This window comes from Cervus canadensis, chromosome 24, assembly GCF_019320065.1.
Source record: "Cervus canadensis isolate Bull #8, Minnesota chromosome 24, ASM1932006v1, whole genome shotgun sequence".
NCBI lineage: Eukaryota > Metazoa > Chordata > Mammalia > Artiodactyla > Cervidae > Cervus > Cervus canadensis.
Genome location: NC_057409.1, coordinates 32098672 through 32114742, shown reverse-complemented (window position 1 = coordinate 32114742; position 16071 = coordinate 32098672). Strand labels below are relative to the sequence as shown.

The 16071-nt window shown below is 35.3% G+C and overlaps 1 protein-coding gene across 1 annotated transcript in view; it reads left to right on the top strand.

The window, feature by feature from the left end:
- Window positions 1-421: 421 nt before the first annotated feature.
- LOC122426469 (von Willebrand factor C domain-containing protein 2-like) overlaps window positions 422-16071 on the top strand; it is a 178667-nt gene continuing 163017 nt past the window's right edge. Inside the window, exons 1-2 of the mRNA XM_043445442.1 lie at window positions 422-468; window positions 3009-3475. Coding sequence (XP_043301377.1) covers window positions 3086-3475 — 390 coding nt within the window. The 5' untranslated portion in view covers window positions 422-468; window positions 3009-3085. The remainder of the gene's footprint in view (window positions 469-3008; window positions 3476-16071) is intronic.

Genomic DNA, 16071 nt, shown 5'->3' with positions numbered 1-16071 from the left:
GCTTTAAGCTACAGCATGCTGTTGCTGATTTTGATCCTCAGAGCCTAACCAAATCACCTCTACTGCTGTATCAAACACTGTGTAAGTGAACTCATGTGTGGAGGAGGCATAATCAGCTGGGAAATTTCATAGAAGGATCTGGGAAAAGGCTAAAAATAAGTTCAACATGATTCTGCTCCTGGGGTCTGGATTGCTACAGGACCAGCATTGCTTCTTGCTTTGAATTCTGAAGACAGGTCCAAAGCATATTTCTTATGTGTGTCTGCTGTGTTTCTCTCTGGAAGGGCGGGAGACTGCTTCTTGACTGTGTTTTGAAATGGGAGGTAGAATGGATTGCCTTTAATTCAAGCCTGGAAAATGTATTCTTTGGATAATTAAAGAAAACTGCTTTCCTAACACAAACGTGATCTTTTAGTTCGTATTGGCCTGTGACCCCCACCACCACCATTTAACCTCCAGAGTGATTAGGTAAGTGTATCTTATGACATGAGTTATGTTTGTTTTCTCAAAGAAATAGATGCAATCACTTTAAATCATATGTAGCAATATGGGGAGGGGGAAAGTTTAGCTGGGAAGTGATCCTCAGTTTATCAGTGTTTGCTTACTTATTAAAGATCTTTGGATAAACATTTTGATTTCACTAATATTTCTTCTCTTAAATAATTATTAAATTACATGAGAGTAGCCCAGTTAGGAAGAATGCTTTTTAAAGAATAATAAGTTTCTTATATTGACGAGAAGACCTTGTTTTCTCCATGCAGATTTTTAAATATATTTCATATTTAAAAAGCATGTTTAATGTTCATATAAAGTGAGTATGACATCCCTATATTACCTTTGAGTTTGCATTTACCCTAGCCTGACACATTAATGCCTACCTGTAGCTTGCAAAGAGATCATTTTCTGTCTGTGTCCTTTTGAAACAGAATGATCTGGGTATTTTATATGGCTTATCTTGCATGTATTGACAAGATACTACTAGAAAACTGTAAGAAAGCACAGTAGCTCCTTTTTCTTCCAAGATAAACTTTCTAAGTGTGTGGCAAATGTGTAAATGCATGACTTAATTAGAAAATTATCATTTTTCAGAAGCTTGTATTATGTCTGTAGCCTCTATAGTAATTTAAGAGAAAAAATGCTTTGTCAAAGGAAGCTTCCAGCTTCTCAAGTAGAATTATAGGTTTGCATTTTTTTTGGTTTTGTCGTGACTCATTATTTTTGACATATTTTAAAAGAGATCCATCTCCTTTATCATCACCTTCACAGAAGGAATTCTAATATTAGAGAGCAGTTTTTTCTCTTGAAGGAAGGCATGAATATACTATCTTCCATTTTACTATTACCAGAATTTGTATATCTAACTTAAAATGCAAATATAATAGTTCTTGAAGTTTTCTAGTGCCATCTTTATCTTACTTAAAATTATTATGTACATATGTTAGACTAAAATAGATAGTTTATCACTGCTATTATAATCTGAAAATAAAACAAATGAATAACCCTTGTAAAATGATCTGAAAATGCCCTATATACAATTTTAGCAATATTGGCAGAAAGCCAGCAACATGTAAATAGACAAATGAATTATTTGACATTTTTCTCATCCATTACTCCCTAAAGTCACAAGTTCTCCAAGGCTTTGTATGAGTTAGTCATTCTAACCATTTAAATAACAGCCCACTACCAACACTCCCCATCAAGTGCTAATACTAAGTGAAGTTTACAAGAGTCAGTAACACCAAAGTATGTAAGGTAAATTTTCTATGAATTGATAACACCTTATTATTTTAGGAAACTTCAAACAGTTGTACATTGGCATTTTTGTGCAAATTGCCTAAATGCAAGTATCTTTGGCATGTCAAAAAGAGAGGTATATTTTTGAGAATATGTGAATGCTATTTTACATTGAAGTAATTCAAGTATAATTTCTTACATGAATATTAGACTCAAGTTACTGTAAAAATAATTTACAGATACATCTTTCCTGCCCACTAGGAGCTTACTTCCTGAATAAAATAAAGGTGTGGACAATAATACAAATAAATTTGTTTTTAACAAATCCTTTTCCATACATGGTGTTTTCTTATTTATTATGTAAAGTTTTCATTCTGTTACTCACTGTGAAATACTTGTACTATTTCCCTTCTTAACTATGTTTCAAAATCCAGATTCATATCCACATAAACAAGTAAGCCATATTGAGACCACTGTTGTTCTCTAATTATGGACATAAAGTAGTAGGAAGGCCTTTGTACCAGCTCCATCCAATGATAATTTACATTCAACTGTTGGTCTTTCCTTTAGAAGCAGCATGTTTTCTCCCTAATCTCTGGCATTTTCACACAGATGACTGTAACATATATACATTCTGTCTCTCACTAGTTTGGTTTTGTCAGTGAACTCAAAGAGAATGTGCATTCGGATATTCTTGAGTTAACTGTAACTGTTAATACTAGTAAAATTGAGTCTCCGTAAAACCACTTCTTACAAGATAGACAAAGCTAGACCTTTGAAATTCAGAAGGTAAATTAAAGCTGAAATATCCAAGGTAAAAGAAGTTCATAAAGGACAAATTTTAATGCATATATTGCCAAGGATCAACCCTCCAAACTTCATAATAAAGTGCAGATAGTTGCATGAACTTAGTCTATTTGAGGTCTTAGGAGCTTCCAAATTGGGTTTCCCAGGTGGCTCAGTGGTATAAAGAAACTGCCTGCAATGTGGGAGACTCAGGATCGATCCCTGGGTCAGGAAGATCCCCTAGAGAAGGAAATGGCAAACTGCTCCAGTATTCTTGCCTGGGATATCCCATGGACTGAGGAGACTGACAGGCTACAGTCCATGGGGCTGCAAAGAGTTGGACATGACTTAGCAACTCAACAACAGCAACAAAACTTCCAAATAGATCACAAATAAACAGATCTCAAACATTTTAAGAGCATGGATTTAAATAAACCTATATTCTCTTTATATATGTCAAATCATTCTTTTTAAATATTTGTTTTCAGCTTGCCCCTCTTGTATTCTCATGGAAGGAGCTGAGTATATCTAATATTAGAACATCCAGAAGCCGTTGAGGAAGGGGATGGCTCTTCATATTCATGAAGCTTGCATACTGCTATTGGTCATCCCTGGATTGGTCACCTCTGCTGCCATCAGTCATGAAGACTATCCTGCTGATGAAGGTGACCAGACCTCCAGTAATGACAACCTGATTTTTGATGACTATCGAGGGAAGGGGTGTGTGGATGACAGTGGCTTTGTATACAAGTTGGGAGAAAGATTTTTCCCAGGGCATTCCAACTGTCCGTGTGTCTGTGCTCTGGATGGACCTGTTTGTGACCAGCCAGAATGCCCTAAAATTCACCCAAAGTGTACTAAAGTGGAACACAATGGATGCTGTCCTGAGTGCAAAGAAGTCAAAAACTTTTGTGAATATCATGGGAAAAATTACAAGATCTTGGAGGAATTTAAGGTATGAGTTGCCCTCTGTATTCATTGAATACTAACTTTTTACACCACATACTTAGACCACAACATTAAAATTACAGTTGAAAAAGCACATTTTTAAATTTCTCTTTGATTTACAAAAATGTGACTCCAGTTAGCCTAAGTACCACTGTGGTGGTACAATAGGCAATTGGTTTGTTGACCAATATCTGTAGGGTTTCACAAGAATTTTTTTTTTCCTTCAGAAGTATTTGGAGCATGCTTACCATCTTTTATTTTTGCCCTTAAATGTTTCATTGTGTTATTACAAAATATGTTTTCTGATGGAAACAATTTTGTTTAAAAGCTATGTGTTTATTAATGTTTAAATTTTGTGAGTTTCATGTGTGAGTGTGTGTGGCTTATTAGCCTGTATTTGGAGCCATTTAATTGTAGTCTAGAATTATCTATTTAGTGTATGGAAATTCAAGTACTACAGAGACACACTTCTGAGCTGTGGTCTTTGTATTAAGAATATGCATTGGACTTACTTGTTGTAGAACATGGTTCCCATTCTGTTCTCTTATCTTTAGATTTTTTTTTTTTTTGACATATAAGACCCCAGAGAGAACTGAATTTTTATCATAGTCCCTTGTAAAATGTAGTTTAAAAAAAAAAGGCTAGTTTTTCAGGCTTTCGTCCTCAATGGTATTTTTAGTCTTTCTTTTATGCTTGCATCATGTTGTCAAGTAACGCGGACTTCATTTTTACCTCTTCTTTGAGCCTCTTTTTTCCAATGACTAGTTTTAATTAGGGTTTCATACAAGCCAGATCTGAACGCTTAAGGTATAAATTAATATATCAACATGTCCTCAAATGCAATGACAGTTTTGCCTTGAGGTTTCTGTCATATTGGTGGCTTGATGTAAAGATTTTCATTTTGCCTAACCAAGTTCTGTGACAACGTGCTGAGAAATGTGTAGGCAAAAGAAGATATAGCTAGTTTTCAGTGCATTTATGTTTTAGAGAAGAATGTTCAATTATTAGCATTGACCCAATTTCCTTCTTTACAAGAGTCAAATGGTAGAAGTCAATACATGGGAAAAGGTTTTAACAGATCATGATCGGAGTACTTCCTATATGCTGGCAATTCATTGCATTCAGTCGATTCTAAGTTGTGGGTTCAAACCATATCTGATTTACCCAAGAAACCCAATAATTTTGACTAGTTTCCTCAGGACATGAGAGAAATTTCAGTGATAATTATCACATTCAACTTTCTTATATGTAAGTGTTATTCTAGACTTTTTCATGTATTATGATACTTTGCTGCACAATATTGAGAAGGGGCCTGAGAATCTAGTAAAATTACCATTATTGACATCAAATAATAGTTAAGAGTGTCATACATTTATCAATTCCCTTCTGGTCTTTCACATATTGGACACATTTTGACATAGGGTAACAAAAGTAAATGCAAATACTCAACACATGACTGATTGTCGACATAGTTCTAGAATCAGGTCACTCTCCTCTAATATGCATATTTATTTGGAGTAGAATAAAAAGACATTTTAAGATAGCCTATCCCAAGCAAAATTGTATTCCAGATAAAATTTGAGATTATTAAATACTGACTACCAAATTAAATAAAAGAATAAAAGATACTGATTTTTTTGAACTTAGCTCATCACTGAAAATGCTATAGTTTTCCCTGTTTTTGTTAGATTCTTATTCCAAAGGTAAAAATTATTTTGCCATATCAAACAATAAAGATATATCAAGTTAATAATTCCTTCATTCTAATTATCTGCCACTGCCATAATTAATATTTAATCTGTTGATATGCACAACATTCTCCCTGACTTATAATATCACTGATTTTAAATCAATGTGATTTTTAAAAAAGAAAACAGATACCACTTTTTCACAAGGATTGGTTTTAAGAGCTCTAGAGATTATCTAGAGTAAATTAATAAGATTGAAAGAACTGAGACCAATCAAGTTTGATACTTGTCCAAAATTGTCAAGTTATTTAACCTTTTTCTAAATACATCCATTCTAACAATAAAGCCTATTTCACTTCTCAAAGCACTTTGGCTCTAGAGTCAGAAAGACCTGGATTTATATCCAAATTCATCACTTAGATGTAAGATTTTGGAAGGAGTCCTTAAACTTTTTGAGCCACAGTAGCATTCACTACAAAATGACCATCATAATAATTACTTCTGTTGAGAGGAGATATTGGAAAGAATTAGTGAAATAATTTATATGAAGTAGTGATCTTGTAACAACTGGTACACAATAGATACTGAAAAAAAAGGGTCCTTTCACTCTTTCTAAATCCTAGTGTCCAGGAATTTCCTCTGAGTTCTACATTCTTCCATGTCTTCACCTATGTCTCATGATGGAAGCTTGACTTTAAAAGTCACTCAACTAAAAAAATAATAATAATAAAAGTCACTCAACTGAAAAAATTCCAACAGTTTTTTAAATTTCATACTTATCTATATGAACTATTTTGCCTAGTAAATATCAGCCATCTTCTCTTCTAATTTAGTTTCTTGTCTCTTGTAAGCTGATCTTTGAAGCTACATGCAACTTTCACATAATAATCTTGGCATGTTATTAAGAAGCTTATATTGTGATATTCTTGTATATTATATATTTGTCTGATAAGCATTTGTTGGACTTTTTAATAGATAAGATACTGTAGTTGTACTGTACATGCATTAGAGAGTCAAAGATCTAGAAGAGAACATCTCCACTCATAAGGAATGCATGAGCCAAGCTGGAGAGAGGAGTGGGGAAAAGGCAATATAAAGCATGTGATTGTGAAGGTCAACACCAAGGGGATTTTGGTGCCAGAAGCTTATCAACATGGTATGAGGTTTGGTCAGACAAACTGTCTTTTTCTTCAGGAAGGTCAAAGATGAGCCTATTCTTAAAAAATTAAAATGTATCTAGGAAGATTAAAATTCCAAAGAGGAAACTGCTTAAGCAAAGTCAGATATTTGGATAAATAAAATCAGCAAGAAGAGGAGAAAGATGAGAATGACAGGGAACTGGATCTTACTAAAATGCTATTATCAGAAGACAGAGGTAAACTTGAAAAGTGTTTTTGGAACGTGGAAAGAGGAACTCGAGTATTGGGCCAGAATAGATTCAGTCTAAAGAGTAACAAGGGACAAAATGCAGGTTGTTGTACATAGAGTTAACCTAGTTAAATGTGTTTTTTTAAACAAGATTACTTTATAGTCAGGTATTTAATTGAATGGAAGTGAAGAGAGATTAATGGCTGGGAAAGCAGGACTGTTGCAGAAAACAAAGAATGAGAAGACCAGCTTGTAAAAAGACAAAAACATTCAGGGACAGTCTTGAGGATAAAAACCAAAATTCCCTAGTACAGTCTAGATTCTACTCATCAATTCCTTCAAGTTTATTAAACTCTCAGTGACTTCTCTTGCCTGGGTGCTTGCACATGCTGGCCCACACCTTTTTACCATTTCTGCACCCGTGTGTAAGTCCAACTAAACTGCTTCCGAGCTCCATTTAAATCTCATCTCAACTGCAAAGCCTCCTCTGACTGGCCTACTGCTGTGTTCTGGGCTGCATCTCATACCTTCATAACAAGGACAGTAATCAGAGCCAGACACCGTTAAGAGCTTTGTGTGTATTATAGCACAATTTCATGCTAACACTATGAAGTTACACTTTCATTAGCACTGTTTTACAGTATGAAAACTGAAGCACCCAAGTGTAAATAGTTCACCCAACACCATACATAATATAGAAGAACTAAGATTCAAATCCAGGCTTCCTGGCTTCAGCATATGAACTCATTACCACCATCTCTATCACATCGCAATAATATAAACTGAAAGGACTGCTCTCTCCCCCACTGGACAGTGAAACATTTAAGGCTGGGGACAATGTTTTCTTTTTGCTCCTTGGTCCCAACCCCAGCACCAGGTAAACCACGTAACAGGCATTTAATGTATTTTGGTGAACAAAATGAGTCAGGTTATAATTGAACAGACAGAATATAAAAAGTTAAAGTTCCCTTAAAATGCCTTTGCTTCTGTCTATGTGTCCATCTCTCCGTTTTAATTAGAGAAGCATTCAAGCTTCAGGTAGAGTGCTCTCTGGGCCCCTGTAGATGACATACATTGTTCATTTCCATCCTGCTTCTACTTTCTACTCCGTCTCCCCACCTCTTCCTAACCGACGCTCATCTTGGATTGCCTTTCCATCCCAAGTGTTGTAATGACCACTCAGTGTTTTAGTTGTGCGGTCTGATGCTATACAGTTACAAAAACATATGTCACTACATCAGTGTCCTCTGATCACTCAGTTTAAATGTAAACTGATATACATGTGTCACCTGATAGAAAAAATAATGTCATTTATACACATTTGGATTTTTTCCAACACTTACTGATCTAAGGTTTGAAAATGGCTTTCACACTCTCCTTTTTGAAAACCGAATTCTCCAGTGTTCTGTTAATATTGTACTGAGATAAAGGTCATCGTGTAGTGGGTTTCTCTTCTTTCATGTGTGCACAGGCGAAATGACACTGGAACCTACTTTTTAAGAAATAAGTATAAATAATAATCTACAGTAGCATTTCCTACAGAAAATCTTGATTGGAAATGCAGGTTGTATCAGGTGTGCTTCTGTGCTTAACCATCTCATGCTGAGTTTCTTAAAGGGAGAAATAATTTCTTATTTTGCTCAATATTTTTATAACTCTCACTCAGCTAGAATTAGCCTTTTTGGAATTTTTTAGACTTCGTAACTTGTACTGATTTAGTTTTAGGTCAGACACTGAAGATTATACTACTTGCAACTGAAAGAGATTTTTTTTTTTTAATTTCAGCTTTGCATAGCCTGTCTTAAAGTGATTTTCTGCAGTCAACACCCAGTACCCTTACTTGAGGATTTGGATTTACCCAAAATCTGCCTTTCTCTGCAGGCACTGACCTTTGTACTTTTCCCATTATGGGCCAAAGACAGTTGATCAAGTTTCTGGTTTTTATTTTTAATAGGTTCAGTGTGATTATTTTCTCGTTTTGCACATTTTGTAAATATGTTACAGCTTTAAAAAAAAAAAAAAAGTTTTCATGCTGTGGTAAGCTGTTTAGTTTTTGCCCTGAATTTTGGACTTAACATTTAAATCTTGAGGAAAGCAGCAAAGAGGACAGAGAATTAATCACTCAGAGTATTCTGCCAAATCATCATACCCATAAAAAATGTCGATGCCAACTAAGATTGAGAACTGACTCGCTCGTCAATGGGTACATTCACAGGAAGACAGGTTTCCCAACTTTGTCATTAATCTATGTCCCATCATTAATGTCCAGTATTGTAACATTATAGAAATCTATAAAAGTGAGTAGAAAGGATTTTTCAAGTTAGGATTAGGAGATTTCTTTTTTTTACGTCTGTTTTAATACAGAAAAAGGATGAAAAGCAGCATATTCTAGGAACTGATTACCAAATATATGAAAGAACAGGGGAAAAAGCTGTAAAGAAATCTCAATGAGGGGATAATTGTTTGCAGAAATGCCACTTATTGTACCCCACCCACTCATCTGCCATTGCACCAGTTTCTATTAATATGAGAGGCACAGAAACTAAGATGTTTGTACTAGACAAAGAGATACAGAATGCATCTTTCCAGATGTATGAAGATTGTAGTATGCATTATATGTATTTCATTGCCACTAAATGGAATCAAATTTGTTATGAACATCCTGCTGAAATATGGGAGACAAGGCAGGAAAGACCTCTCATCCTAACAACTGGGAGGGTTTTGTTTATTTATTTTATTTCTGCTTCTTTGACTACCTGTATTCATTTTAATAATGGAAAATGGGTGAATTTTAAGACTATGGGTGGGGTTTTTAAACATATTTTTCCCAAGAGGGGATGGACAAGTTCTTAACAAGTAGTTGGGGCATTTGTAAGATTCCATTGAGAGTCAGTCCTAGAAAACATTATAATTTCATACAACAAAGATAACTGAGGTCTTTGTTGGGAGATTGAGAAGACTAATTCCACAGTTGTTGACTCTACAATATGCAGTTTTTGTTTTGCAGAACATGTTGTTTTTAGTATTAAAACTGCCTCTGAGTGAATTCAAGCATAGCTTTTTTTCCTTTCAAGTAGCTGCAAAATATCAGAGATTAAGTAATCTTAATCAATAATGACTGTTGCTCATCTGAAGCTCAGCCCCCAGCATGTACCACAGCAGCCTCAAAGTGGATCATTCTCAATGATCATTCTCCCTAGAGGGAACGCCCATCTTTTGTAAATAACTAGGGAGCATCTGCTTAATTTGTATAATGTCTGACCAGTTTCAAAGATTAGAAGTCAGTTTTGTTAGAACTTAAATTTATAAAGTTCCTCAAACCCTTTCTCATTCTTTTTACATTGTATTCATTTGGTGTGTTTTAATTCTACAGAACTACATTAAATATAGAAATAGATCAGAGTTTTGAAATAATTTGTTTTTTTCAAAAACCTCAGTGAGAACTGAAAATGGCCCTCAACAATTTTCAAATTATGGTAGTAGAAATTATAGTTATAAATAGCTTCCAAGTTAACCCCTGAAGGGATGAAATAGTCTCTTACTTTAAATTTTAAGAGACTTGATGGTCACCTGGCCCTTTAATTAGTTAAAACTATATAGATGCACACACTGATTTTTATTGCTGTCCTTCATATGGTAAGATGCTGCCATTAATGGTGATAACTGTGTGATAAACATGACTAGAGAGATTTGTGTCTAGGCTTCTATCCCCTGTGCACACGGGGAGATTGGTGTTTGATTTGCAGCCACATCTGAGATTTGTGGAGCTTGTTACTGCTAGTGACTACAGCAGACTTGAGGTCAGTCATCAGCTGTTTATAAACTTCACTGTCCATTCCTGCTGACTCACCAATACTATGAGGAGATGAACCTGAAAAGAGAGTGACCTGGTAGTTTCCCCTCCAAATTTTAACTCTAATTGTACAAGATTTTGGATATGTTAGAAATTTGCTAATCTATCATTGTGTTTTTACTCACCAAAATACATAGTCAATGGCGTGACTATGTCCTATACCTTATGACATAATCTACATATTTTATGCAAATTTTGTAGATTATATAGTCTAAACTGAAATTGTTTCATACATGCATTGTGTGTGTATGTGTGTGAAATTTGAGGGAGCTTGGAAATGTTCTTACTTTAAGAAAATCTTTACAATTATTTCTAACCCTTCTTATCACCCTGATCATATTTTTTGTTTTGTTTTGTTTTCCTTTAACTTGATTTATGTATCAGACAGTGTGTTTTACAAAGTATAGCACAAGAAAAAAAATACTGGTTTATGTTTTAGTTATATTTAACCAAACTTTCAAGGAAGAGCTTGAAACAAATACTTCAAGGTGATTTCAAGTGCTCAGTGGGTTTGCTTACCCAAGTGATCTTTCTCAAGCTTAGTCATTATTAATAGGGACTGGCTTATTTTAGAGTCAGCTTATTTTAGGTTTGGACCTTTAATCACCACTGATTATCATCAGTAATTTCAATCTCACACACCACCATTGTTGATTTCTTTGCCTCCAGCCTGCCATCTAGCACATCACAATAATGTCATTTTTGCAAGAATTTAATGACACCATGAAAAGGGTGAATGAAGTACCAAAGTAACAAGAAAATTCATTTATCTCCTGAAAAGTTTTTATCTGGTATTATTTTATGACTATATAAAGTTGATTAAAGTGGATACAAATCTACTGAACACAACTCTTAATTTTTTCCCTATTATGTCATGAGACCATAAACAAAATTCAAATAAATTTAATATTTCTATATATAAGATGGATACAATAATGTCATATATCTAATGAGGAATAAATAGTATTGGGAATTTGAAAATTAAAGTATTACATATGAAGTTTAATTAACAATTCTGATTGCTCAAAAGTTTGTGTGTGTTTTTTTAACTAAACATTACTTGGATGAGATTTTGAACTAACTTTGTCTTAATATTGATCCTTGATTATCATTGTTATTTCTTAGCAAGGGATTGGATTTCTAGTATCTGAATTTATATAAATTCTTCTATCTAAAAAAGGCAAGCGTTGTGGTCTTTGCTTTTTTTTTTTTTTAATTCATAATCTAAGTCTTCCCTACTTTTAAGAACTGACAACAGAATTTTAGATCTGGACAAGAACTTTCAACTTTTTTACAGATGATAAAACAAAGACCAACAGAAACTTAGTGGAAACACCACAATGGCTGACAGAACTTACTATTTGCAAAGGCAATATAAAGATATTTTTCCTGTGGTCTTTTATCTACATTTTAGACCTTCAGACTTAATGCTTATTTGCATCTTTCTTTCCAATAAATATACTAGATGCAGAAATTTATTTCATCCAATTGTCTATAGAAATGTGATATCGGGACCTATCTCCATGACAACCCAGAGTTACAAACAGACCAGAACAATAAAATATTGGCATATCTAAAATCAGTCTTTGACACAGATAGAGGTCAACTTGCAAAGGAAGCCTAAGTTTGCAAAGGCTCTAATAAAAAAGAGAATCCTTTGTCTAAAAATGAAAAATTCTATAATTAAACCAAATAGTATAGGCCATAATAAAATTATATTAAACACTATCTGTTTTCACAGAGACTGCTTTATCCTAGGAAGAAGCAAAGAAACTAAATTAGCTGCCCTTGCCACATATTTGGTGATTTTAGGAACTGAGGATCTGTGTTCTTGATTTTTTTTTTTTCACTCTGCAAACTGTCACCACTCACTACATGACAGGAATGGAGTGTGAAAAAATGGATGAAGTGTACAAAAATTATCTAGCTGTGTGACATTAGAACAAAGGGCTGTCCTTAACCTGGCAAATGATCAGTATCATCTAAGGCAGGAATGTTACAAAAATTCACATTCCTTGACCTCTCCCTCTTCAGTGCCAACCAAAAATGGTTTAAATTTCTATTTTAAAGTTTCCCAGATAGTTCTAATGATCAGCTAGCTAGATTTTTAGTAGGATTTTTGCTTTTCTTTTTTGTGGTCAAGTTATTCTGAGAAATGATGCATCTTTTAACACCTCTTAGAAATATGCAGTGTCTGATCATATATATTAGTATACTGACAGCACTTGAAAAATTTTTAAAGGTTTGTTTGAGAGTCAGTATGAACACAGTTCAACAGCTGAGAGCTCAACCGTACGGTGAAGACTATATTTTAGAGTAGGTTGAGTAGGTTCTACGGCAGCCCACCAGGCTCCCCCGTCCCTGGGATTCTCCAGGCAAGAACACTGGAGTGGGTTGCCATTTCCTTCTCCAATGCGTGAAAGTGAAGTCGCTCAGTGGTGTCCGACTCTTAGCGACCCCATGGACCGCAACCTACTAGGGTCCTCCATCCATGGGACTTTCCAGGCAAGAGTACTGGAGTGGGGTGCCATTGCCTTCTCCGATGTCTTAGTGCACGCATCTCTAAAATAGAGATATTAGTAAAAACTACTTGGCACACAATAAGGGATTCATAAAAGCTATCTGACATTTTTACTACTATTGCTCCTAACCCGTATTTAGTCCAGTATTTCACAAATTTATGTGACAGCAGAACACTTTTCTTTCCTCTGAACATCTATTAACATCTTAAAGTTCATAAGCATTCAATGAAACCATTTAAGAAGTATTTTGTTAATGACCAAGATCATCCTTTATTCCTTTATCTGACTCTGATGGGCAATTAATGATAAAAATCTATATATCTCAGCTTATCTTTTATTGTCTGGTCCTTTTTAAAGTTTCCAAAATTGCAGTTAATGTTGTTATTTGTGTTAATTAATTTTTGTTCCAGAAAACCAATGTAAATGGACAATGACTTATTCAATATAATGGCAATGATGCCAGTTACACAGGGATCAGCACACGACAATCTATTAGCCTATTCTAGCTCACCACCCATTTTTGTAAGTAGAGTTTTATTGAAAAATAGCAATGCTTATTCATTATGTATTGTGCATGATGGCCTTCAGGCTGCAATCCAGAGCTGAGTAGTTGCTCCAGAGATTACATGACCCACATGGGTCAAAAATATATATCGTATGGCTCTCTGTAGAAAAAGTTCGCTAACTTCTTATCTAGGATCAAATTCTTCTCCCCTTTCTGTGCTGTGTGAACAGTCGCGTCAGTCATGTCCGACTCTTTGCGACCCTAGCCTGCCAGGCTCCTCTGTCCACCAGACTCTCCAGCACGAATACTGGAGTGGGTTACCGTGCCCTCCTCCGGGGGATCTTCCCGACCCAGGAATTGAACCCATATATCTGGCATCTCCGGCGTTGCCGGCAGGTTCTTTACCCACTGAGCTGCCTGGGAAGCCCTTCTTCTCTTTCTGCTTCCCTCAAATCATACTGTCAGCAGATCCTTTTGACTCGCATTCTTCAAAGTTACAGATTCTTTGGGTACTGTTAGGTATAGGTTTTACTTCACTTGTAGGTGGTCTTGGGGATGTCTTTCCACATGTGTAAATCTTCAAAGGCATTTAAATTTGCCTATTTTAAATGTATTATACATACTTAACAACAGACATGTTAAGTCATCGCTCTTTGCACATTTGTCTCCAAGGAGTATGGCTTTGCTCTTTGCATTGATGTATAATAATTTAATAACTTCCTACTTACTGAGAATTCTCAGATGAAATAGATAAGCAAAGAGGATAAAAAGGTGCTTTATTTTGAGATCCCATGTGCTCTCCTTTGAGAGTGTGATAAATCAGGTAGGTATTTTTCATTTAATATAATATAATAGATATATTTCCTATTATATTAATAAATGAAAATATGTATCTTATCTGCTCAATTAGATGTTAAGTTCACTAACATGTTTTCAGGTCAGCTTGCATAATACATGGTTTGATTCCATTAAATGCTCTTAATGTCTCTGATATGTAGAGAGGTGATAGGTGTGAGGCGTGTACCAAATTGTATAAGACATGAATCTGACCCTCAAGGTGCTCCTAGTGTATCAAAATGAATGCTGCAGATAACCACAGATAGCAGGTGATCTGGGAATTTGCTCAGGAACTCACATCAGGAAAGGAACAACTTAGTCAAAAGAGCTTAGGAAGAGCCTAAGAGTGAGGATTTCAGTGCACTGAAAATATTTTAGACAAAATTGGAAAATTGGCAAAAATCACTGGAAAGAACATTCATAGAAAATTGAGTTAACCCAAGTGGCCAGATCAGAGGGAACAGAGGAGACAAAAAGTGAGAGATGAGAGAGATAGGGGACATGGAACCAGCCTGTGAAGACCAGGCTTGGGAACTTGAACCAAAGCCTGGAACCTGTGTAAAATCACCAAAGGGCTGGAGTTAGTGACATTACCAGATTTGTGCCTGAGGGAAATATAAATACTTGTTGACAATTTTATGAGGGTTTTTTTTCATCTTTGTTCCTTCATGGAATGATTTAGTTCTTAGATGATTTTTATTCTCATGTTATAATTGATAAGGGAGGCTTCTGACTAACTGCAGTGCTCTGGCCATTAAACCTGCCCAGATTCCAAGAGTATACTATGGACATTATGCAAGAAATGTGATAGAGATGGCTTATTTAAATGTGTACACATCCTGCATTTTGGAATACCTGTTCAATTATAACTGAATTATTTCACGTTGTCTTATTTCTTCCTGATGGAAATCTTGTACACTGCCAACATAAGGGAAATTCTTTTCCTACTCCATGTTTTACATCACTCAATTTGTTTCACTTAAAAAACTCCAATGCCCATAAAGAAGGGTGAATCTAAGGCACATTCCTGTTCATTAAACGACAACAACAACAAAAAACACCTACATTCGGAAAGTAGTGAGGATTGACCAGGAATGTTGTTATTGTTGTTTAGTCATTCAGTCGTGTCCAACTCTTTGTGACCCCATGGACTGTAGCTCCCCAGGCTTCCCTGACCTTCACTATCTCCCAGTTTGCCCAAACTCATGTCCACTGAGTTGGTAATGCCATCCAATCATCTCATCCTCTTCTCCTCCTGCCCTCAATCTTTCCCAGCATCAGCGTCATTTCCAATGAGTTGGCTCCTCTCATCAGGTGGCCAAAGTATTGACCAGGAATATTTTTTCAAATTTTGTTGTTTTCATTTTAAGTTTCCACATCAGGAAAATGAAAATTAGAATCAACAACAAAGATAATGTGGACCCTGAAAGGGCTTTTTGCAGCTTTAGAAATACCACAGTCATTGTAGAAACTCCCAGTGGTTACAAATTAAGTCCTATTTCTATATGGGGAGAACACAGCTCAACTCCCTGAAACTCCACCTATTTTCACTGTATGCTAATTTGATTTTACAGTCCTAAATAGGACAGGGAAAAAAATTAAAATTGTTCAGTCTAACTTTAATACTCCCCAAACGTTAAAAATAAAATCCCGCTAAAATAGCAAACCTTTGACAGCTGAGATTTAGAAAACTTCATTAAGGAGAAGAGGGACAATCATAGAGAGTTTTCCTTTTTATAATGAGTCTCTAGGACTTTCAGATTGAAAATACTCAAGATACTTAAGTCAGGACTCCAAAAAAAAAAAAAAAAGTGAGCTCAAGTTACCCCA